The sequence below is a fragment of the Chiloscyllium punctatum genome, chromosome 19 (assembly GCF_047496795.1).
Source record: "Chiloscyllium punctatum isolate Juve2018m chromosome 19, sChiPun1.3, whole genome shotgun sequence".
Taxonomy (NCBI): domain Eukaryota; kingdom Metazoa; phylum Chordata; class Chondrichthyes; order Orectolobiformes; family Hemiscylliidae; genus Chiloscyllium; species Chiloscyllium punctatum.
This window is the reverse complement of record NC_092757.1, coordinates 77316039-77342864: the sequence shown is the minus strand read 5'-3', so window position 1 is coordinate 77342864 and position 26826 is coordinate 77316039. Positions and strand designations below refer to the sequence as shown.

General features: G+C 38.5%; 1 protein-coding gene across 8 annotated transcripts in view; it reads right to left on the bottom strand.

Moving 5' to 3' along the window:
* git1 (G protein-coupled receptor kinase interacting ArfGAP 1) overlaps positions 1 to 26826 on the bottom strand; it is a 220828-nt gene that overhangs the window by 63155 nt on the left and 130847 nt on the right. For 3 of the 8 annotated variants that reach the window (XM_072589745.1, XM_072589750.1, XM_072589752.1), the window contains exons 5-10: positions 26059 to 26145; positions 23902 to 24032; positions 21677 to 21771; positions 20079 to 20121; positions 8505 to 8531; positions 4201 to 4252 (exon numbers count right to left, since the gene is read on the bottom strand). In XM_072589745.1, coding sequence (XP_072445846.1) covers positions 4201 to 4252; positions 8505 to 8531; positions 20079 to 20121; positions 21677 to 21771; positions 23902 to 24032; positions 26059 to 26145 — 435 coding nt within the window. The remainder of the gene's footprint in view (positions 1 to 4200; positions 4253 to 8504; positions 8532 to 20078; positions 20122 to 21676; positions 21772 to 23901; positions 24033 to 26058; positions 26146 to 26826) is intronic. The other 5 variants (XM_072589754.1, XM_072589748.1, XM_072589751.1 and 2 more) reach the window with 3 other exon arrangements.

The window sequence follows — 26826 nt, the reverse complement described above, 5'->3', positions numbered from 1 at the left end:
TTGTGATTTAGATGAGGGAACTATATGTACATCTCCAAATCTGCCAATGACACAAAGCTAGGTGGGTGATCTGTGATGAGGATGCAGAGATATTTTAGTGAGATTTAGACAAGTGAGTAGGTAAATACATAGCAGATGATGCATAATGTGGATAAATGCAATGTTATCTACCTTTGTAGCAAAAAGAGAAAGGCGATATATTGTGAAAAGGGGAGATGCAATAAGATCTAGGTGCCCTTGTACATCAGTCACTGAAAGTATGCATTCAGGTGCTTCAAGCTGTGAAGGCAGTAAGTGGCCTTCATAGCAAGAGGATGAAAGTACAGGTGTCTTATTGCAATTGTACAAGGCCTTTGTGAGACCAGACATGGACTACTGTGTGCAGTTTTAGCTTCCTTAACAGAGGAAGGATATTTTGTCTATGGAGGGAGTGCAATGAAGATTTACCAGACTGATTCTTAGGGTGGCAGGATTGATGCGTAAAGAGAGACTGGATCAGTTCGGACTATATTAATGAGAGTTTAGAAAAATGCGTGTGCACATGCGGTGTGGAATCTGAGAAACCTGAGAAAAATTTGAACAGGACTAGTCAGGGTAAATGCAGGAAGGATGACCAGGGAGTCCAGGACAGTGATCATAGTCAAAGGATATGGGGTAGGCCATTTCCAATGGAGATGAGAAATTGCTTCACCCACAGCGGTAACCTGCACAATTCTCTGCCACAGTAAACAGTGGAGGCCAAAATACCGAACGTTTTCAAGAAGGAGTTTTTCAGGTAAAAGAGAACAATGCATATGGGAAGAAAAAAGGACCCTGTGTTGGATAATCACTAATTATAGTGAGTGGCAGAGGAGGCTTGAAGGGTTGAATGGTGTGCTCATGCTCCCATTTTTATATTTTCACATTTGGAGTCAGGGGTGGCGAGAATGGAAGGGCAAGTGTTACATTTTCTGCATTTTATACTGAAAAGCCCTATGGGAACAGATGGGTTGTAGTGAATTTGGACTGGATCAAGCTATCATGATGGAGAAGATCCCGTCAAATGTTGCCAACTATCGGTGGTTCGTAGTTGGGGTACAGTGCTGCCACCATTCTCTTTTTAATGCTGAATTTAAGAGTCTAATTAGCAGGGCATACCAGTGTTTTAACAAGATGTAGTGTATTGTATGTTAGCATCAGACACAAGTTCAACATAATTGCAAAAATAATCAGGAGCCGGGGTGATACGTCTGTCTTAATTGGGACCTTGTACTTGACTGCTTCTTTTCCATAGACTCTGACACAACTACCCCACTAACTCATATGGAACTATAACCTTATAAATATTCAAAATGCAGGGTGAGGAAGACATATTTGGTGGTGGCATCTCACTGAAGCTGGGAGAAATGGTAGGAAAAGATACATAAAAGCCAAACGCTCTAAGTCTTCAGGACTCAACATTGTCAAGCTCAATTTCAGATCATATTCTCATTGTTTATTTTGCATCTTTTGCACACTTTAGTTTCTCTCTCATTTTATTCTTGCAGCCAATAGCACACTTCCACTCAGTACAATTTTGGTTTTCTTTTCTTGCCCTATCACCATTCTCAATCAAGGAAGGGTCACTGGACTCGAAATGTTAATTCGATTTCTCTCCACAGATGCTGTCTGACTTCCTAAGCTATTCCAGCAATTTCTGCACTTGTTGCTGATTTCCCAATCTGTAGTTATTTTGGTTTTTTAACTATTCTCTTTAGCCCTGAAAGAATAACTATCCTATCATTTAATCGCTCCCATTTTCACTCCATCACAATCCTTCCTTTCAACCATACCCCAACTACCCCTTGAAACAAAATTACATTTCTAATTTGTTTTTCATTTCCCATGAAGGTTACAGGGTTGAAAGGCTCACTCTACATCTCTCTTCACATTCACTGCCAGGACCTGCTGCATATGCCCATTGGTTTCAGAAAAAGAAGTTCTGCTGGAACTGTCCAACTCCACCTTGTTGACCAGTTTCGATGGCTCACTGAGCCAAACACAGCTGATCTGTCAGTGGAGAAATAACCACACTGCTGCAACAGGTTGGGTTCACTTCACCTCCCACTGTAAAAACTATGTCATTTTATTCCTTTTCTTCCAAAGATTAGTTTCACCTGCCAGTAGGTTTCTCAAAAGGGAGCATTTTCGATTAGTGATCCCTCAGCTGTGACATAGCACTGAGAGCTGGTGAGCTGATTGTTGCTAGGTTGCTGACTTGCTGTGTGCTCCCAGCCTAATTTAACTTCAGAAATTCGGCTTTTGTCACATTTTGCTTTTAGTTGCTGTCCAAGGAATGCACAACAGCCCTGATGCAGGCTCACACAGAGCACAAATACGCCAGTGTCGTGCCTGCATCCCCTAACAGGGATCTGCCTGTACTGTTGCTTCTAACCCACCTGCCCGAGTTTCCATGTTGTCGTCTTTCCTGTCCCCCTCCCCCTGTGGTTGCAGATACAAAGAGCAATAACAGAAAAGTAAGAAGAACAAGAGAAAAAGAAAGTGAAGTAAGAAAAGATACAGACAGATTTAGTTGCAACCACAAAAACCAAAAGGAAGAGTTGGAAGTGGTGTAGCTCAATAACCCAAAGCACAAAAGAGTTTGGGAACTAAGCAAAGACCACAAGCTTTCAGCTTCCACAGAAAAATGGAGAATTATAGAATACAAGTCACTAAACACCAGTAAAATCCAAAGAAAGTTACGTAATGAAAAGTGAGATTCACTTATTCAGTCGCTGTCAACCTATGGCTGCACCAGTGATACTGTTAGATTCAAAAGGATACTATCTCATGCTGTTAGTGTGTTTGTTATGGCGCATGGATCTGGCTTTCTGCTTCAAAAGACTGTACACATACAGAGCAATCATTCTAGTACATTTACAATCTTATGAGGCAAAATTTACCAAAAGGCTTCGAGTAAATGTCCAAAGAGCTTAATATTGCTAATAGGTAACTTCATGTACAATCATACTGTCTTGCGGAGGATAGAACATATCTATTTTTCCTTCTCATGCCAAGCTACCCACTGCAACCCCACCAACAAGGGATATTCCACAAAAGTAGCAAAAAAGAAATGATAAGAACAGCCCATTTAAAGTGATACATGTTTATAGCACAGCACACACTAGGTTTTTGAGACAATAAAAAAAACTAGTAGGATATTTGATTTAATGTCTCTGCATCTTCCTCTGCTTCAAAAGCAATTAAATTTTTAATTCCAAATTACAAAGACCAAAACATATTCATGAAGATTATCCACCTTTTATTTACATATTTTATCATCTAATTATATCTTAAAATCAAGTAATCAAGAGAATTTACTAACATCCCTGTCACTCCACGATTTAGGATGTTTTTCAAATCCTGTAAATATATTTCCACCAGTCAAGTTAATTTATTGTTTAGAGTAATATGGGATATTTAAGCTTAGAGTCCCAAAAATCTTGATAACTACAGATCACAAAAATTAGGGCTGAAATCAATACTACCATATGAACTTCTCTGGCAATTAACAATACTACATGGCCATTGCACTAAGGGCTTTACTGTGGTTCAGTCTACAGTGAGACCCAACTGGAAAGGGTGCATGTGAATATTGAGAGGGATTGCTTAAATTTCAGATCATTCTGGAAGAAGCTGTAGCATCTCACAGCAATCAGAAACAGATATCTGTGGCCACCTAAATTCTGTGGCAATAATAAAATGAAACAATGTTTTCACTTTGAAAATACTTGGATGCAAGTTAATGTAAGAGGGTGCCAAATCCCTTAAGGTTTCTCTATCAACACAATGTTTCGTACTAGTTACTAGATTGGGACATATTACACACAACATAAAACCTAACATGGAAGGAACACCATGCTAAAAGATCAGGTGCAAGGTAGTATGCAATATTCATTTTATTTTCAAACTAAAGACTGAAAAGCAGCTCATCACATCATGCAACATCTCATGATAATATCTAAATCAAGTATATTGTATCAGGCTGAACTAGATATTTTAGGTGCAGACTGACTGTGTTTTCAACATTTTCTACTTTCTAGATTTATGTTTTGCAGAAAATTAAATGCAGTACATAGAAGCAACTTAATTTGTACAGAGATATATGCTAAATTTGGCTTGGGTCGGGGAAGGCGCAGTTATTCCTAACAATATAGAAGTAATTGTTTGTTCATAACTTACTGCTTGAAGTTTCTTTTTGGCAGCCTTAGCCAGTTCTGACAAGTCCAAACTACTGAAGAAAAACATGAAAGAAACCATAACTCAGGCACCAGATCAAAGAAAAATGCATAAGAAAATATTCTCATTTCCACATGAGCTTAAACGAAAAAGCCTTTGATAAAGTACGGTTTCATAATTTTGTTTACCATACTGTTCACCAATATAGCATACATGGAAAACATTTGAAAGTTCAGCAATATTCTAAAACCACAAAAACTTGAATTTTGTACTTGAGTAACTCTACCTTGACACTATAAACTAAATAACTTTAAACAGATAGAAGATGGTTGCTACATACTGTAGAACTCAAATACTGCAATTATTAGGAAGTACCAGTGTAACTCAATGATAGCCATCAACAATTAACCATGACAACAGCAACCTTCATCAATAATGTCCTGCTAAATATACTGTTCTTGATGCTCAGTGGAAATGATGAACTTAATGCTTACTGGAATGAGACATGATTTGTAATCGTGAATATGTATTTTTAAAAAGCACTGTAAATTTCCTGACAACATAGTTGTGGTGTCCAAGATTCAATTTGCTTTTGACTAAATATATTGCTGAGACAAAACACATATGCATCCAATGGAAAAGCAATTCTTTTCATTGTGACATTGCAATGACTCTGGTTTCTGGAATACAGAGTAGCACTAATGTTGCACCGTAGCTGCCTTGAAGTCCGAATCTGCAAAACTGGCCAGGAGCTATAACATCCCCATTGCCTGAGGAAGATCTGTAGAAAGCAGCAAATACCAAATTGGCTCATAGAGCTTGGAGTTGCTCAAACATTATTCAAAAAGGTGAACCCACATATGGATTTACTGCTATTGGGTTGACACCTAGAAGGGGCCAAACAGCAATGGACATTGAAGTGACAAAGCAACACTTCAATATTTTTTTTAAACACAGGTACTCATCTAGCTCTGGTTTAATGACTTAACTCTTCATCAGCACATTGTCCAGTTACAATAACATTTTAGATAGATTTTCTTCCGGAGAGCTTTGGCTAGGTAAAACATATTCTGACAGCATAACGCCAAGTATTTCATGACTGCTACCTATAGTGTCACGTATAGTTCTCACTTCCCCAAAGCATTTCTTTCCTCTCCTACCCACAAATTCTGACATTTCCTCCCAATCACTGACAACCATTAGGATAACTCTGAATTTAGTTCTTGCTGATTTGGTTACAACATCAAGTAACAAATTATTTCACGGTAACGTGATCAAATCTTAATCCAATTGGATTTGGATTATTTTTTTTAAAACTACCAAAATGTTCCTTCCACCAAATCTAGTTTTCTTTATTCATTACAGGGATGTTGCCATCACTAACTTGGACAGCATTTACTCTTCATTCCTAATTGCCTAGAGAAGGCAATAGTGAGCTGCTTTCTTGAACTGCAATAGATCATGGGATGCAGGAATGGAGTTCTAGGATTTTGACAAGAATGGTGAAGGAATAGGGATTCCTAGGTGGCAGTGTTCTGATGCATCTGCTGACCTCATCCTTCCAGGTGTGGAAGACGCTGTCAAAAGGCCTCGCTGAGCTATAGTGCAATTGTTAGATGGTACACACTGCCACCATTGTGCAGTCATGGATGAAGTTCCAAACAAGCATGATTTTTTTTCATTCTGGATCGTATCAAACTCAGTGTTGCTGAAGATGTACAAATAAAGGGAAGTGTTTTGAGTTTTGCAGATTATGGCCAGGCATTGGGGAGTTAGGAGCCATGTTTCTCACCTCAATTCCCAGCCTCTGATTTGCTCTTGTAAACACAGTATTTATATGGCTGGTTCAGGTCAGTTTCTGGTCAGTGGTAATTCCCAAGATGTTGGTAGGAGGGGATTCAGGATGGTAATGTTATTGAATGTCAAAAGGAAATGGTCAGATTCACCCCTGTTGGAAATTGTCATTTGCTGGGCACAGTTAAGTTTGGAGCACAAGTCTTTAGTACGACTGCTAGAATGTTATCAGGGTTGATAGTCTTTGTAGCTTCCACTGCCTCTAGCCATTTCTTGACGTCAATGAAGTAAATCAAATTGACTTAAGACTCGCATCTGTGATCTTTGAGACCTCTGGAGGAGGTTGAAATGGAACAACTCAGCACTTCAGGCTAAAGAAGACCACAGAATGATCCAACCACGTTCCCACACTGCCCACCACAGATCTAGTCTATCACTTGCATCCTTTGAGCTGTCTGAACACTTGCTATCGTGTTACTCTTGGTGATGGACTGACACATTAGATGATTAGGAACTGCAGATGGTAATGAACAGGAATTACCTTGCTCATGTATACCTTAATGCCAAGATACTTCATGGGGTTGAGAGTCCACAGACTCCCACGGCAACTGTCTCTCAACAGTTCTGCCACTTCTAGTGGGTTTGGCCCACTGGTGTGACAATGATAGTGATGGTGGTATCTGGGCAATTGTTTGATTACTTTGAGGAACACATTCCCCAATTTTGACACCAACTGCCCAGATGTTGGTAAGGAGATTTTGCAAGATCGACAGGTTTGCCATTGTCATTTCCAGTGCCTAGCTTGATGCAGAGTGCTCCTTCCCATTTCACTCCTTTTTATAGGTTTTGTAGGGGTTTGATATAATTTAGTTGCTTACTAGACCACTTCAGAGGGCAATTAAGAGTCAACCACATTGCTGTGACTCCAGATGCACAGCATAAACTAGGTAAGGAAGCAGATTACCTTCCCTAAAGGTCTTAAATAGATGAACTTTTATGACAATGAACAATTGCAGTGGTGGAATTTGAACTTATGCCCCCAGAACATTAGCTTGGGTTCCTGGATACTTCTCCAGTAATATCACTAGGTCACCATCTCTCCATGAAGGGTAATTTGGGTTCCATGCTGAGTGAGTAAAGAGATGCTTTTCAACTCTGGATTTTTACTCCAAATGTTACATTGGATAATCATTAAGGTGAAGAGAAGAAACACAGCTGCAAACTATTTTTTTCAAAAATGACAACATTTAAAATTTCTTAAAAACTGTTCAAAGATTCTAATAGCTACCTAATGTAGACTACTATTGCCACAACATAAAATCTCTCAGGATTTTCGGGAAGAGGAGATTTTAACATTTTAAAAAAATGAACCAGACTACAACACTGAAGGTGCCACATGGTATTCATGTTAAATTTAGCAAACATTGACACTTATTAGAAAAGTTTCATTATTTTTCTTAAAACAATTGGTTGCATTCAGACTCAAAATGCAGTCAATTTATGTTTTTACATTTAAATTAACACTGGAGTGCTGCAGTTACATTAGTGCCTATGATACTCATTGGAAAGAGAGAGAAATATTAAAGAATAACCACTGGTAGAAACAGTAGAATAGCAACACAAGCAGCTGGCATTATTTTCCTGGATATAGGTTAGTTTTGCACTGTTAGCCTGCACAGATGTTTGGGGATGTCAGTGTTCAGAATACAAACATAAGCTTGACAATTCAATAACCACTGTGCAATTCACATAGAACAATCTCTACTAGCTGCTCATGAAATGGATTTTACTGATCCACGTTTAACAACCTGTTGACAAGAGACCCAATTCTGAAATGAGGTACACAAGATCATTGACGGCACTTGTGTTATTCCTCTAAGTATGTGATTTATCAGCAAAGCACCAAAAATCATTGATGTCAAAATGTCGGTCATAACTTTGCCAAATCTTTCAGCAAAAGAAGCAAATATGTCCATAGTCCCAAGAGGCATTAAAAAAATGAATGTCAGTTTATTTTTAAGGTGTGGGCGAGGAAGAAAACAGGAAACTCATGAGAATTAGCTGAAGGTCTTGAATATAAATTTTAACTATAATCTGTAAGCAATTGCGTTTTTGCAGGAAAAGAAAACATGTTCAGGAGTCATTTTTTCAATTGAACCAACTTTTTTTTTATTAATGACACAAGATATGCCCGAAATTAGTTACCATCTCATATTCCACTAATGAATGCAACAATGTCAGAAGCCTTTAAACAATAAAACATTTTGTAAAAGTAATGCAAAATTGAAGTTGAAGTGACTAGCAAGGTAAGATACACTTATGTATTTCATGTAATTGGATAATCTATAAAACAAATAAACTCAAACAGCAGCATTTCAACTCTGGCTCCAGTTAGCCCCACTATGGTGTACTCATTGTCCAACATTTTACAGGCATGAAACACTGAGAAGCACAGTTCTAAAATAATATTGGCAGAATTTGTGAACAAATGGAAGATCTAAATGAAAAAATACCTCTGAGTCATGCATTTTTGCCGTGTTCTATTTTCCAAGGAATGCAAAGGAGGAAAAACAGGAACATTTGTTAGAATAAGCAACCTAATTATCTAGCATGACACCCAGACTTTGGACGTATGTGGATTTGTTACTTCTATACTTAAACACATTGTAACACACTTCATAAGACATTGACAGATCACAATACAAAATAGTTTGATGGCAAAAAATATTGTTGTTTCATTCATGCTGAAGAGAAGGGTACAAATTACAGTCACCTTCAACAGAATGACTTTCTACTAGCTGGAGCAATGTTTCAGATTATGGAAAATTATGCAGTGAAGTCATCATTCATTGCAACCAAACCTACAACAATGAAGTGCAATATGCACTTACTCAATTAAATTCATCCAGATTCTCAAGACTATTTAGACTCAAGTTTAGAGGCAATTCAAACATATGTCACAGTGTACTATCAAATATAGAGATCAAAGTCATTTAAATGACTAAAGCTTGCAACAGTCAGAAATTTATGATTCATGTGTTAAAAATATTGAAAAATGACAGGACAATAAATAGAATGGATCAGCTTTCTTGCCAACAATAACTCCAGAAATTAAATGAAATCTGAATCATAACAGGAAGATGCAAGAAAGGGAAATAATCTAAAAACTTATCCATGGCATACATCCCAAATTCAGAAAGGGTTGCTTAAAGAGCCAGAGTTCATAAAGAAATTAATGTAAATTGGATCCATTAAAAATATGCATTACCATTGGGAAAAGTATTGACACATTGGCCCAGATTTTGCTGTAACAACATCTGCAGGTAGACAGACTCACACATTTTCTTTTGTGGCACAGCAAGGGAGCTGCATGGTGGCTCAGTGGTTAGCACTGCTGTCTCTCAGCACCAGAGATTTGGGCTCAATTCCAGTCGTGGGTCACTGTGTGGAGTTTGCACACTCTCCCTGTGTCTACATGGGGTTTCCTCAGGGTGTGCCGGTTTACCACTCACAGGCTAAAGATGTGCAGGTGAAGTGGATTATCCATAGCATTCAGGGATGTGAAGACTAGGTGGATTAGCCATGGTAAACAGTGGGAGTAGGGGTCAGGGTCTAGGTGGGATGCCCTTAAGAGGGTCGTTTCAGACTTAGAATCAGAGTTGTACAGCACAGGAACAGACTCCATCTAAATTAAACTCCCTCTGTCACTCCTCAGTCCATTGGTCCATTTAATCAAAATCCCTTGGTACATGTTTTCCTTCTTCGCTGTTCACTGCACCTCCAACTTTGGTGTAATCTGCAATCTTATTAACTACACCTCTTATGCTCACATCCAAATCATTTATATAAAATGAAAAGTAGTGGACCCAGCACCAATCCTTGTGGCACACTACTGGTCGCAGGCCTCCAGTCTGAAAAGCAACCTTCCACCAACCCTCTATCTTTTACCTCCGAGCCAGTTCTGTATCCTAATGATTAGTTCTCCCCGTATTCCACAAGACCTAACCTTGCTAACCAGTCTCCCATGAGGAATCTTGTCAATCACCTTAATGAACACCTTACTTGATGGGCCAAATCGCCGCCTTCCACATTGCAAGGGTTCTATGATCCTATGAAATGGGACTTGGGACTGGAGTGAGCACATCACACAATTCTATAAAGTGAACAGTTCAAATTGAAAAATAACTTTTTGTCATTTATATAAGTGATTTGGATGCGAACATAGGACGTATAGTAAGTTTGCAGGTGACACCAAAATTGGAGGTGTAGTGGACAGCAAAAAAAAGTTACCTCAGATTACAACAGGATCTTGATCAGATGGACAAATGGGCTGGGGAGTGGCAGATGGAGTTTGACTTTGATAAATGCGAGGTGCTGCCTTTTGGAAAAGCAAATCTTAGCAGGACTTATGCACTTAATGGTAAGGTCTTAGGTGTTGCTGAACAAAGACAGATTCATAGTTCCTTGAAAGTAGAGTCGCGGGTAGACAGGATAGTGAAGGCGACATTTGGTGTGCTTTCCTCTATTGGTCAGAGCATTGAGTATAGGAGCTCATGTTGTGGCTGTACAGGACATTGGTTAGCCACTGTTGGAATGTTGGAATATTGCATGCAATTCTGGTCTCCTTGCTATCAAAAGCATGTTGAGAGACTTTGAGAAAAGATTTACAAGGATGTTACCTGGGTTGAAGGATTTGAGCTATAGGGAGACACTGAATAGGCTGGGGCTGCTTTCCCTGGAGCGGAGGCTGAGAGATGACCTTATAGAGATTTATAAAATCACGAGGGGCATGGATAGGATAAACAGACAAGGTCTTTTCCCTGGAGTGGGGGAGTCCAGAACAAGAGGGCATAAGTTTAGGGTGAGAGGGGAAATATATAAAAGGGACCGAAGGGGCAACTTTTTCAGCAGAGGGTGATGAGTGTATGGAATGAGTTGCGAGAGGAAGTGGAGGAGGCTGGTACAATTACAGCATTTAAAAAGGCATCTGGATCGGTCTCTGAATAGGAAAGGTTTAGATGAATATGGGCCTAGTGCTGGCAAATGGGACTAGATTAGGTTAGGATATCTGGTTGGCATGGTTGGACCGAAGGGTCTGATTTTGTGCTGCACATCTCGACGATTCTATGACTCTATAACTGCACACTGGCACAGATGGATTCCATCAGGTACAGAGACAGACTGAAGGGAAATTTACTTTTAAAATGTGCAACAATTATTACCAGAAGGAATGAGAGGTGACATTTGTGAAAGATTTTAACACAAGAGATTGAAAATTTACAGCATTAGATTGGTACTTAGACTTGGAATGACAAGACATTACATTCTGAGGCAAGTTTAGATCTACCTATTGTGCAATTATTGCAAACTCACACTATTCAATGCATTTCAATGGCAAGGCTAATGTGGATGATTTTTAAAATATGATTACTGGCTAAATAACATATTTCAGAGAGCAACTTTTGAGCATCTGTTTAATTATGCACCTGCACTGAGATCACATTTTCATTTGCACATAAGGGGAAGCACCATCAGCCTGTTATTTTAAGAGTAAAACCTGGCTCGTTATTGCATGCACATTAAAATGTCAAGATATAGAAGTACACTAAGTATTCTAGCTGTTCTCACCTCAACAAAATGAGCATAGCAAATATTTTTCCCGTCTGAAGAGGCTACCTCAACAAGTGTACAAATTCAAAAATAAGTTACTATCCTTAGACTTTCATTTGTGGGACACGGGTGTCACTGGCTGGGCAATACTTAGTGCCCATCGTCAGGTGCCCTTGGGAAGATGGTGAGCTGCCTTTTGGAACCACTGCAGTCCATGTGCTGTGGGTTGACCCATTATACTCTTGAGAGGGGGATTTCCAGGATTTTAACCCAGTGACAGCAAAGGAATAATGATATATCTTCAAGTCAGGATGGGGAGTGGCTTGGAGGCAAATGTGCAGGCGATAGTGTCCCCATATATTTGATGCCCTAGTCTTTTGAGACAGAAGTGATCATTAGTTTGGAAGGTACTATCTAAGGAGTCTTGGTGTGAATTTCTGCACTGCTTTGTATAAATTGTAAACACTGCGGTTACTGAACATCGGTGGTGAAACAAGTGGACATTTTGGATATAGTGTCAATTAAGCAGGTTACTTTGCCCTGGATGGTGTCAAGCTTCTTCAATGTTATTGGCAGCAAGCGGGGACTATTCCATCACACTCCTGACTTGTGTCTTGGGGAGTCAGGTGTTGTACTACTTGCCACAGTTTTTCTACCTCTGACCTGTTTTCGTAGCTACTGTTTATGTGGTGAGTCGCTGTTCAACAGAACCCCAAGGTTGTTGATAGTGGGTAAGGACGGCAGATTTTCATTTCCAAAGGACATTAGTGAGCCAAATTTATTTCCTGACAATCAACAATGGTTCCATGATCATTAGTAGATTCTCAATTTCAGATTTTTTAAAATTGAATTCAAACTCCTCCTCCTGCAGATTCAAATCCAGGTCCCCAGAACATGAGCTGAGTTTCTGGATCAATAGTCTAGAGGTAATACCTCTAGGCCATCACCTTCCTTACATCTTTAACACAGGCTACTCTTTTGATCTTTAGAACATTTCTGCTGCACAACCATCTCAAAGACCCATTTCCAACCAAATATGGAATACATACTTTCAAAGTAACATAAAGGCTTACTTCTGTTAAAACATTGTATAGTTAAAGAACAGACCAAAGCTCTTTACAGATCAACTCTGTTTTTTCCAGAAGAGCAAAGCAACAGTAATGAGAATCTTAAAATCATCCAAGACGATTGCGTAGGATAATAGTATTATGGATACTTAATGCAAGTCTCTAATTCCACTCCACATCATTTTAGAGACAGTATTATCTACATTTAAAATATAAAAAGCAAAACCTCTGCTTAAATAGGAACAACTTACACATACATAGCATTTTGTACATTAAAGATGCTGTAAGACACATTGCAGACAAATATTAGTGTCACAGATGTCAAAGTAAGACAAGGAAATCAGGAGTGGGGACTGAATAAAAAAGGTTTCTGAGAAGACTTTAAAAATAAAAAGGACGCAAGGTGGAGCTAAGGGTTGAGAAAGGAAGTTTCAGAAGTTTGCTAATACAACAAACTGTTCTAGCACTGGTTGAGAAAAACCATGCAGGTAGCATCAAAGCACAAAAGAAAGATCAAAAATGCCGAAATGTTCCATGTGCTTAAAAATCTTAAGGATTTGCTTTGGGGCTGTCTTACATGTAAAACAGATTAATAAAAGGGACTCAATGCACTGCTCTGAATTTTACCTGCCAATCCTTTCAGCAGAGTGGTAGTAGGTTAATTGCACTGGGAAGAAGGTGGAAGAGGTTCACACATATCAATAGACAATGGCAAGAACATCTGTGCTGGCTGTAGGTAAATTGTTGGCTCCCAGGTCTCACAGGGAGGTCTCAATTGTTAAGTTTTAAGAAATCTTAACTTTGAACTTCCCATTTAATTCAAGGCAGAATGGAGTTAAGGATCCAGAGGATAGCTAATTAGCACTTCTGCCTGGATATAAGCCCCATTTGAATTAAATTGCCATAGTTTTGGGAAGAGATAGTTCATAATAAACAATTAAAGTATCTGTAAGTTTCTTAAAATGATCAAAATCCCAGATGGCCTGTTCCCAAGATGACTAATTTCACCTTAAAATCCCAGATGGCCTCTCCTGCCAAGATCACAATTTCCCTTCCCACGTCGACGGTGCCCTCCAGCGCATCTCGTCCACTTCCCGCATCACCGCCCTTGAACCCATCTCTCCCTATTCAACAAGGACAGAATCCCCTGTTCACATCTACCACCCCTCCAACCTCCACATCATCCTCCACCATTTCCACCAACTACAAATGCACCCCACCACCAGAGATATATTTCCTCCCCACCCCTATCAGCTTCTGGAGAGACCATTCCTTCCACAATCCCTCATCAGGTCCACGCCCACCAGCCTCCGGCACCTGGCCCTGCCACTGTAGGAAGTGCAAAACCTGCGCCCACAGCATTCCCCTCAGCTCCATCCAAGGCCCCAAAAGGATCTTTCCACATCCGACAGAAATTTACCTGTACCTCCAAGAATGCTATATACTGCATCCATTGCACCAGATGTGGTCTCCTCTCCACCTGGGAGACAGAATGCATCCTTGTGGATTGTTTCAGAGAACATCTCTGGGACACCCACACCAACCAACCCCACTGCCCCATGGCTGAACACTTCAACTCCCCCTCCCACTCTGCCAAGGACATGCAGGTCCTGGGCCTCCTCCATTGGTAAACCTTACCACCCTGGAGGAAGAACGTCTCATATTGTGCTTTGGGACCCTGCAACCACACTGGATCAATGTGGAATTCAACATTTTCCTCATTTGCCCTCCCCCAACACTATCCCTTTCCCAAGTCTCCAACTGAGCACCGCCCTCCTGACCTGCCCATCACCTTTCTCATTTATCCACTCCACTCTACCTCCCCCCAGACTATCACCTTCTCCCTCACCTTCATCTACCTATTGCATTCTCAGCTACCTTGCTGCTAGTCCCACCACCTCCCATTTATTTCAGTCCTCCCCCAACCTACAAGCCTCATTCCTGATGAGGGGATTATACCTGAAACATCGATTCTCCTGTGCCTGGGATGCTGTCTGACGTGCTGTGCTTTTCCAGCACCACACTCTTGACTCTGATCTCAAGCACCTTCAGACCTCACTTTCTACTTCTTAAGGATGATGTAAAATATTACTATGGAGGTGGAGTTTTGGTCATTCCTCAAGTTAAAATCAGGCCATTTCCTGTAGTTTGGAACACAAGTTGACAATCGAAGAGTGTTAGATAATGCTACTTCTAATTTGCTTGTCACAGTAAATGTCACAAAACTAGAAATTTTGTTGTGTGATCCTTCCAATCAGTCACTGGTTCTCAAATGTCCTTTAAGTTATTAGAAACTAAAGAGATCCTCATAAAATAATCAAGTTCTGAAATGTATTTGCTAGAGTACCTTTTTGCAACAAACTAAATGCTTTCTGAAAATACAAATGAAAATCATTAAATGAATGGCTACGGTTTTGATTAGCTTAGATTCCCTACAGTGTGGAAACAGGCCCTTCAGCTCAACAAGTCCACACCGACTCTCCAAAGAGTAACCCACCCAGACCCATTCCCCTGCCCTATATTTACCCCTGACTAATCCACCTAACAGTATAGGCAATTTAGCATGGCCAATTCACCTAACCTGCGCATCTTTGGACTGTGGGAGGAAACCAGGGTATATGGAGGAAACCCATGCAGACACAGGGAGAATGTCCAAACTCCACAGTGACAGTCGCCCAGGGTGGGAATCGAACTCTGGTCTCTGGCGTTGTGAGGCAGCAGTGCTAACCACTGAGCCACCATGCTACCCTTTGGTTGGCTCATCAGTAGTCACTTCTACAACTTGTACAATCCAGTACACCATTCTATACCTCAACTGCATGTAGCTTTGATATGAGACATTAGTTAAGATTTTCTATTTGAAACATGAAATTCTAAAACTGTTTTGGATTTCTAACATCTGTACCTTTTCACTTTCAGATCTTCTCCAAATTTCCCCATTCCTCTGACATGTTTAATCAATGCTTCAACAATCAAGGGTCAACATTTCATCTTTATATCTTGTTTGCTTTTTGGCCATTACTCATTCTTCAGTTCTTGGCTTCTAAGCAGAGTGGCCCTTACTACTTTTATTTTTCTGAATACTTTTGTCTCTTCTGGTATTCATGCACTCCATTCATATGAGAAATTATACGCAATGCTTTCCACATTTGGCAGTTAAGTTACTATAAGACTGGACGTGTGAACCTCTTTTCAAGTCAAATTGGTGTTTCTTCTCCATGAGTCTTAGCCAGGAAATGTAAACGCTAGTTTCAAATGCAGATTCAAATATTTTGTTTAGTGGTTTTTTCACACAACTTTACATTTTTAGTATCATCCAGGTGAGCAATATCTCAGCTATTATTAATTTAAAATGTGTCAACAATCCAATATTTACATAACACAAATCCATGATACTGGAAGTAGTGCTTAAACCTCATTCCATAATTTGGAATGTTTTAGATAAAACTATATTTGAACAATATAACCATTTAGTCAACATAGCAACATGAAAAACTTGAAGTGCTATTAAATCTCAATCCTTCCCAAACTAAATTAGAACAGTTAATGCCTGTCTACAAGACAAATTCTAAATGGCCATTCCTAACAGTCAGGAGGGAGATAATTAGTTGGCTCCAAAGATTCTCAACTGTGTTTTTTTTAAAAAACACTCCATATATGTTGTATCTTGTTAATTTGGCTCTGTCAACATAACTTGAAAAGCAATTGGGAAAACTGGCGAGAAGCTGAAGAATAATATTTCATTACTGGAGGTGACTAAACAATACTGTTACACCCATGTTCAGACTGCAAAATACAATTCAGCTTCAAAGCACAACAAATACTCACCCAAAAGAGTTGGTGGCAGTGCGAGATCAAAGTGAGTGGTAATTGTACAAGAAATATAGGTTATATCTGGAGGAGATGCAAATGGCAGTGATGAAGCTGTGCCACCCAAACACCAAAATAACTGAAAAAGGAGTTGAAAACAATTTGCAAAGGAAAATAAATGGAGATAGAGAAACTTGGTGATGGAATGGATTCGTTACAGGAAGCAGGGTACAAAAAAAGTGCAATTGAGGCAATTTTGTGTGCCAATAGATTTAAGGCACTTTTCCGTCATAGTTTCTCCATTTCTGGAGTAGTCTGAGTCAGGAGAAGGAAGAATCAGAACCAGAGATGAATGTGAGAGATAATGAGACAAAACTGATGAAACTTTACATTTGAGATACAACAGATAAAAAGGTGATGGAGGAGTCATGAGTTAGACTGGAACAAAAGACTGCTCCATATACTTCATTACTGCCGACATTATAGATCCACATTGCAAAAAAATTTTATTTGGAGGAAGGGAGTAGGGTTAAAGGAAAAGTTGTTCCACTGGCTCAACCTCTGTTCAAGGGAGAAGCGGAGAGCTCTCAGACTGAACTGATGGCACATGACCTTGACAAAAATAAGATGGTCAAGTTTAGGAAATTAAAAACTGTTCAAGAGACTGTGGGCACCTGAAGAGTTACTGATTTAGATGGGAAGAACATGAAGGTTATGATCCCTGTAAAGATGGATAAAGATATAAATTTCAAAGTGGGTGATGCAAAGTGCAGCACAACCAGACTTCATATTTTAGGACCTTTACTGTAACAAACTAAAATCAATGCAGACAACTAATGTGCTAACCTACAACGCAGTCCCCAAAAACACAACCACAATCCCATGCCACATTTACACATTAGACAACATTCTCGGCAGAGATACCATCTATAAGACTATATGAAATAGGAACAGGAGTGGGCTGATCAGCCCCTTGAGCATTATCTCAGTAGAAATTCCTCTATCTCAGTCTTAAATTACTGCCTCATTTCTGAGATTATGCCCGCTGGCCCTAGACTCTGAGGGAAAACTTCCTCTCAACAGTTACCCTGCCAAGCTCCTAAAGAATCCTATGTTTTCTGTGAGATTGTAATTTAGAAGAATGAGAGGCAATGAGCACAGTCCCAATCTGTTTAACCTTTAGTCTTTTGAATGAAGTCCCAGCTCCTCCCAGGATCCTTTCTGCCAGCCCCACCAGACCAAATCTTTCACACTCCTTTTTAAATAAAGCCACTATTCAATTTTGTGAACATAATCAAATGGATTCACTGCAGCAAAGATGCTTTCACCTTTAAATTTCTGCAAGTCTTATTTTTGCCCTCACAAACATTCTGCCTGCTGGCTAATGTGAACATGGAACAGAGAACACCAATCAAATGAATCTTAAAAACAGCCAAAGCTCTTTATGTGTTCATTTACGAAACACCACTGCAAATTCAATTCCAAGTAAAATTTAGCATCTTTACGTATTAGCATGGTAAAAAAAGATTTTTTTGGTTAGATGTGAAATGTTCACAATGGTTTGGCATAGCAACACTTGTTTTTAGATTTCTTTCTGAAACTTCCGTCTGATTGATTCTGAGTGTATGTGTACAGCGATATCAGCTGCCCCCTTCCTATGTTCAAGTGTTTAAATTGGGGCTCTCAAAAAGGTTTTGACCAGAGTGTCTATTCCTATGACAACAAGATCACATGGTTAAACCTCCGGATAGATTTCACAGTTGGTCACATCTCATCTTACCTTTAATTAAAGACGGCAGTTTAAGACATAACCATCCTATGAGTCCAGCAATTGTAACAAAAGGGAAGCAAAAATACTTCCAATCTCAACTTTAGTCAGTTCAGTCAGGCAAGGACAGGCTGAAAAAAATGTGTATCAGGCAATTACAGTTTGTGGATATGGGAAAGGCAGTAGGTACAAACTATTCAGAGCTGCAGGATTACTAGGGGCAGGGGTGATGGCAGATATTCAGAGGAGATAAAGATAGAGTCATCAACTGAAGGACTGAACATTCAGTAGTGAGTTCACTGCTTCGGAGGGGTAGCAGAAGATGAAAAAGCGTTGGTGTTTGGTTTCTGCAAAGTGGAAATTAATTTGTCAGACAACAACAGCACTGCTTTTGTCAGCAGGTTTAATGACGATTAAAGGCTTGGATTGAAGACAACTGAGAATGGCATTCAGCAAATTCAAAGGGAGACAGGCTAGGCACTAAGCGAGTGAAGAAAATGAAACAACATCGCGCTAGCAGTCCTCAATGGAGAGTTGAAGGTAAGAAGGGTCAGAGAGATAGAGCCAGATGGAGCAGAAATATCAGAGATAGGAAAAATTAAATAAACTGGTGTTGGGAAAATATTCCTGACAAATATTTATCCAGAAAGGTAGTTCTGAATTATCTGAATATTTATGGGATGCAAACAAGCTGCCTCAAATTGTAACAAGGGGCACTGGCAAATTACAGAGGCTATTGTACAGTTACATACAAAATTCAAAGAAAGAAACTGTAGATTACAATGAGAATAGTGATGTCAGAATGACAGTGAATGGAGAAGTATTTCATATTCTGAAAATGATATATTTATTATTGTTGGTGTACACCAAGAATCCAGAATAAAATGTCTATGCACAGTTTGGCTGTCACTGATGATGCATAACTCTAAGTCTCTGATACTATTAAAAAGTTAAATTCAACTAGGTAACTGTGCATATTGCCAGTTTGAAGTAGGGCCTTTTATTCGTCCATCAAAAATTACGCTCGAGGAAATATATTATCAATTAGTTTGAACTTGTAATTGTACATAAGACCCATCACATGATTAGATGATTTTGAAACCTGTTATTGCTACGATTTACGACCAACAAATCAATGAAATAAGACATGGAACAGAGAACACCAATCAAATGAATCTTGAAAACAGCCAAAGCTCTTTATGTGTTAATTTATGAAACAGCACTGCAAATTTAATTCCAAGTAAAATGCGGCATCTTTACGTATTAGCATGGTAAAAAAAAAGATTTTTTGGCTAGATTTGAAATGTCTTTGTAAAAGACAAAAGATAAAAAGTAACTTTTAATACTGCCACAAACTTCACAATATAACAGGTGTGACCTAATTACTGAACAAAGTTATAAGCATCATGCCAAAATCAAGAGGCTGATTCTTAAACTTCTCAGAGCTGATCAGAAAATGATCATTGCATTGACCAACAATTATGTGGACCTGCAAACGTTTAGTAAAACAATCAGGCAAATGAAGTCTGAATATCCTTATCTATGAGATTACTGCACAAGTCACAAATTCAATTAGACAAATCTAATTTTAAGGCTAGACTGAAAATGAAACGGAGCTTAAAAATTGGAACCAGGTTTAATACTACCAAGCTCCGAAGCAGGAGCATCACTAAGTAAAGTACAAATTAAAGAAATGGGAAAACAACCAATCAAATTATTTCTCTAGCATCTTAAGAATGAGCAAATCTGCATCAGTTAAACAGAACATAAATATACTGGTTGATTAACAAGCTAATCCATCAGCTTTGATGTGAAACAAGATGGAGTCTCACCTGTCAGCCATCTGGGGAATGACATAATGCCCATTTTTGTGATCTGTGGGAAAAGGAGAATGAAAACATTAGTGCGATGCTAATAAACCCATATCAAAAGACAGACACTGCGGCTCTCAGCTCAAGTGAACAATCCTTGGAAGAGTATTCCAGGCTTCATATTCAGTGGAAAGCAATTAGTATTTCCCAGTGCTTTGGAAGTTGTCTGCACCACACATGTGTGCCATTAGCTATTAAATAGGACTTTTTAAAAAAATGCAGCTCCAGTATATTATTTGTTAGCTTTATTTAAAAAAAAACAGTATTTACCGGAATGTACTGCATTCACATCTGTTGCACAATACTATAAAAAGTTATGAAAACAAAAAGGTTGCTATGTACCAGACTAGCATTCATTTATGAACTATTATTGCTTCATGTTGCATTAAGAAAAATCTTGTTTTATCACAACATGAGAAATGTCCTGAGTAGATGCAATTAAGCAAGTTTCATAATCTACGGATACATTAGCCACATTTACTGCAAGAAAGCGAAGTGAAATTATCCAAGTTTGATTTTTAAGAAAACTTCCAACAGGTGTGGACAATACAAGCAATTCTACATTCTACTGTTCATCTGTTGTTATGAAAAAGGCACCAGTAGACACTCTCCTTGAAATGCTGCAGTGAGCAGAACTAGCAACTGTGGGAGAAACACGTCTCTTGCATAAGGCGGACTCATCCTTATTCACACATCTCAGCTCAGTGTCAATAATAGAAGGTACAGACAACATGTTATATCAAAAGAAATAAAAATATATACATGTCAAAGTATCCAGGATGTTCTTAACACATTACTTATGAGCCATGAAGTTTTGAATATGTCGCAGCATTGCAAAGTGGCTCAGGCGCCTATCACTGGTGCACAATAGCAGCAGTATCTATCGTATGAAAGATACACTGCAGCAACTTGCCAAGCCTCTTCCAACATCATTTTCCATACTCTTGACATCTATTACTTAGAAGGCCAAGGGTAGTGGATGTGTGAAGTAGCACTGCCTGCAAGTTTCCTCCCAAGTCACACAGCACCCTGACTTATTACTACTTCACTTTCATTGGGCCAAAATCCTAAAAGCTTTTCCGCGAACAGCACTATTAGTGTTTATACACCAGATAGACTGCAACAATTCAAGACAGCAGCTCACATGCCTTCACATAGGCTGAGAGATGAGCAACAGTGACTGGTCTTGAGAATGACACACACATCCCAAAGAATAAAGAAATTTTACAGCATAAGTTGCAAGAATAAGGAAACATATGACAGAAATTAAATGATCACAACTATACAAGTAGATTACCAAGATGATATTTGCAGTATTCATATTCAATTACCTTCTTGAATAATACCATGAGAAACACATTTCTTTAGAAAAAAGATTCAGTTGAATGACTAACCTTAAAGTTGCATTTATTAGTAAATTTTAGGTTCGGGAAAAGGAGAAAGTTTGGCCATCTCACTGAATTAAAGCAGTGGAGGCTTTGGTTTTACATTTGCTCTTATCAGTGGCCATATTCATATCAAAGAGGAATATAGTTCAGGTGTTTGCAGAAATCGCTTACCTGGCCTCCGTCCACAAAGGTAATATGCCAATCTATCTGTAAGTTCATATTGACACTCCACCAGCCTGTCAGCGAGATCATGGTGATTTGCTTGCCTAACAAGGTTGAGGAATAAAGATGACAGGGAAGTGAGAACAAGAATTTAGCACTACGTGTGGTCAGATGACTTGAGATTCAGGCCCTTTGATTCAAGTGTTTTTCGTGTTGATTTTATACGTTAAAACAATAAAGACTATTTGGGTTATAAACAGAATGGTCACAAAGCATGAATCAAGCTATCTTTATATAGAAATACACAAAACCAGGAATTCTGGAAGACTTTTTACCTCTATTTTTTCTTGGGATGTGGGTATCGCGAGCAAGGATAGCACTTGCTGTTCATCCCTTAATAACACTTTATCAAAGTGGCTTTCTGGGTCATTTAAAAGGATACTTAAGAGTCAGTCATTGCTATGGGTCTGGAATCACATGTGGACCAGAATCAGGTAAGGGTGTTGGACTGGACATAATCAGCATAAATTTATGAACAGGAAATCTGGTTTGATAAAGTTTTTTTGTTTTGAGAATGTTACTAAACAGATAAACAGGAATTGATAGGTATAACATTAAGACTTTTGATATAGCATCCCAAGGAGGTTAGTGAGCTAAATTATAGCACATGGAGTCAGAGGTAATGCACTCTCAACAATTAAAGACTGGCTAACGGGCAGAAAATTGAGTAGAAATAAACTGGTTATTCTGGCATTAGCAGACCATGACTCTTAGGGTACTAAATGTGATATTGCCAAATCCACGGATGATACAGAGCATTTGTTGTGGGAGTGAGGTATGCTCTCAGCGGGAAATCCTTAAGTAACTTTTGGGGGCACAAGAAGGATTTGCTTGGCAGGAGAAGGTATATCCTCAGTAGAATTTTATGCCATTCAGGACTGGAGCTGCAATCTGAGTTTAGAACTCCTGGGTCAGCCTGGAGTTTGAGCATTATGAAATAAACACGTGGCTATATTTATAGAAGTCATAAACGGTTAAGATGCTTTTACAATAATGTTTCCAAGAAAAGTTTTTTACCCTCTCCAACTTACGACCTTAGTGCCCCAAAAGGATTGAGAATTACAACTTTGAAAAATGGCTTCATTGAAACTTTATTTGCTTCCTCATCTCTAACCCCTTAATAACCATAACACCATTTTCATTTACAGTTTTGGGTATTAGCACAGTCAACTTATTAAAAATTTGAGATGTATAATCTTAATTAGGCATTCAAGAGGAAGGCAGATAAGCATCTAATGGGGAGAAATTGGATTACTGATTGGGTTTAATGAAACTGTGAGAGAGGAGGCTTGTATGGAGCATGACAACCAGTTAGGTCTATTGGATTGAATGGTCTGTTTCTATGTTAAATCATTCTATGTAAATCCATGCCTTTAAAGTGATTTGCACAAGATCCCTTTGGACAAAACATTAAACTTGCATTCTGAAAAACCTACAATGAGTGCACAAAATGGATTCTTCCTTGTTGCTACTTGTTTTTTTCCATGTACTTGAAGATCTTTTGCATTGACTTTGAAAACACTGATGGCTTTATTTAGTATGAATCATGAATAGGATGGCATTGCATTCTCTTTCATAAGCAGCAAAATTTTCAAGTCACATAGAACTACTTCTCCAGATAAGCTTGTGTTGCTGAAATGGATAACTTTATCACATCAAATCAACATCCCATTTCCTGAGCATGTACCAAGGGCAATATCTTTGGGGAATAAAACTATCGACATTTCATAATAGATTTATGTAGACTGCTTAAATCATCATGCTTTCACCTCATTCAGTGAATTCTAAAGTAAAAGCATTGAACACATTTATATCAAAATACACACAACAGTAAATGTCCATAGCAGAGATATGCATTTTTATCAAATAATCCAGGCACAGGGCTGTTAGAAATAGGAGCAGGAATAGACCATTTGATCCCTTGAGCCTACTATGCCACTCAATAGGATCATGGCTGACCTGACATTCCTCACTCCACTTTCCTGCGTTCTCCCTGTAACCCTCGATTCCCTGACTGATCAAAAATCTATCTCAGCCTTAAACATACATAAGGACTCTGCCACTACAGCTTGCTATGGCAAGGTGCTCCGAAGACTGATTTGTAGCAGGAACAGAAATGAAACAAAAATGTACAAAGTGACTGAGGGTCTCCTACTCCCAACCCCACTACTGACCTGGCATAATCAATGGGACTTCTGCCATTAACATCAGGTGCTCCAGGATCTGCACCATAGACAACTAAAAGTTCAGCCTGATGTATTTGTCCTGCTTTAGCAGCCACGTGCAAGGGTGTGGTACCTTTTTCCTGATGAATAGAAAACAAATATTTTCAAAAAACCCAGTAAGTTGTAAGTATACAGGCTTAGTTACAGACTCCATTTATAAAGCAACGTTTCATAAACACACAAAGGTAAAACATTGATGGGCATGGGAGTTCAAAAACAGTTTTCACTCTATCCTTCAATGAAGCATTCATTACAGTAATGTGATACATTTCTTGCACAAGTGCTGAGTGTCATTGAGTTTGAACATTCTCAATATAGCTCCCAAGACTTCAGGATAAAATTAATAATGTGCAATAATAAGTGCTAAATCATCAATGACATGCAGCAGCTATCCTAGTTATTTCTGCAAGGGTGGAAATATTCACATTTGAGCAAAGGGATGCTTTACTGAGACCTGAATTAAGACATTGTTGTGGCTGAATAGAAGTTTTCTGTCACCAACAGTAACAGTTCTCTCAATACATACAAAATTCCTTCAAAAATATATCTGCACAAATAAAAGTAAAAATCCCAATGGATTCAATGGTAAATGCACTGTATGATGAGGCACAAAGTAAATACAGACCAGGAAAACAGAAGAACCAATCTGGAGAGCGTTGTGTGTTAACTAGTCTTAGCCAAAGGACCAATGAAATAATGTCTCTTTGAGAAAAGTTGAGTGAAGCAACAGAGGATTACAAAGCTGAAGGATAGCAGAAACAGGCTGAACAAAATATTTTAAAAGGAACTTGGATGAATACTCAGGAGGGAAACAATTTGCAAAGCTATGGGAAAGGGGCTACTGAAGAATCTTCCAAAGAACAGATACAGGGATGATGAGATACACAACTTTCTTCTGTGCTGCATCATTTTCTGGACAGCTTTGGCTATTATTTATCTCAGTTTGGAACCCTGATAGAGTGTTTGATTTATGGACATTCACCAAGGATAGTACCAGATTTAGCTATGATGCGATCAGATGGTTCAACGACCCATCAGCGTTCATTGTCTTTTTAAAAAAAATGCAATAAACTGGAATGGAATGCATTTTTTGAAAAAAGAAATTGAAAGAAATGAGGGGGAGTGTTTTCTAACCTGAACAATGAATAGTCCAGTTTTTACAACACACTAAGACATTTTATTTGAAAATCATTTATAAAGGTAATTTAATTAGGTGAGTTACATCCTTGTACGCACAAAGATGACAAAATCTGTCCCAATTTGAATATATTAGATGAAGTAATCCACTTTGACTGTTCTCTTAGGTTTATTTGTTCTAAAACACTTCGTAGTATATAATGTTAAGTGAATCACTCACTTCTCATTTTCAAAATAGATGTCACACTGCCAATCTATTCATTGGAAAATGAATTGTTTGTACATCAAATTCCATGACAGACAAGAAAAAGACAGCTGGGAGAGTACAATGCTTTAAAACAGATGAGGTCAGTGTCCTAAATTGAGCCCTAACTGACTTATGATTCAAGAGTCAAGATTCAAGTATATCCGGCAGCCCTGAACATGCATCAATTTTTCATTTACTATAATAATGGCGCCAGTGAGCTTGCAAATTTTTGCTCAAATTAATATCATTAACAAAAGTGTTTTCTGCTGTCTAATTACATAGCTTTTGTACATGGTAACATTGTTAAACTGAAAGACTATGGGATTAAAATGATTGTGTACTGACAATTTATTTTTCAATAAAACAGTCAAGTCCAACTGGCATAAAATAGTGTGCATAATCTATGTGAACTATAACATATGAAAATCTTAAGATATCTTCTAAATTTAACTTAGGATTTGGTAAATAAGAATTTAACTTGCTTACATGGAAGTATTGTGTCAATTTTACTGTTCTTTCTCCTCTAAGATCCAGATACTGGAGGAGGTGATAACAGAAATTGTAGAAACAAAATACAAAAGCATAATGCAGATTTAGTCATCATCTAAAAAAGTGAAAGGTCAGCAAAGTGGTTTTCTTTCTGGTTTTGACTGGTCTACTTAATTAAGGTAGATTATGAAATGTTACGAATTATGGAAAACATACACCATAATTAACTTTACCGGGTGAAAGAAGTTGGCCTGTGCTCCCAGGGACAGCAGCCGGAGACATGTCTCCAGATTCCCCGTACGCACACTGGAGTGCAGTTGCTGTCACAAGAAAAAAGTGCAAAAATTAACTAAAATTCTGGTAATATAATTTATTGAAAATGTTTTTATACATTTTGGAAGTCAAGTTGTATGCATGATCTGTTTCTCAATATTTTGTTAAGACTCACTTGCAATTTCATCCATTCCCCCAAATCTAATTGCCAAACGGACACAGATGACTTTTCTTTAATTAAGATAAGAATAATGCAGCTGGGCAATGGTGAACTGCCCTAGTTCTCCATGACCTTTCAAGCTTTATCAATGTTTCAGACTTCAATTCTATCCCAAATCGAGATGATTATCATTCAGTCATCATGACGTTAATGTGAGGAATTTCAGCTCCAAATTTCCAACAGCACAGGTCCCATATTATTTTATTTAGAAAGTACTACATTTCTTGTGTTCCATGTCTGGTAACACAGTTTATCCACCTTTTAGAGAATTATTTCCTTACTGTCATGAGCTACACCACGATGGAATATGCATACGTATTTCTTACATGTATAAGTGCATATCCGCAGGCTGCATACAATCTTGTCTTTATTGACAATTAACTTGCCACTGGAGCAGAGATCACAAGGCCTCTATAAAAATCTAAAATGCTACAGTAAGCGGTGCTTTTGAGGTGGGGAAAATGTAATTTGACAGAGAAGTGGGATACTTATTTTTCAATAACATATC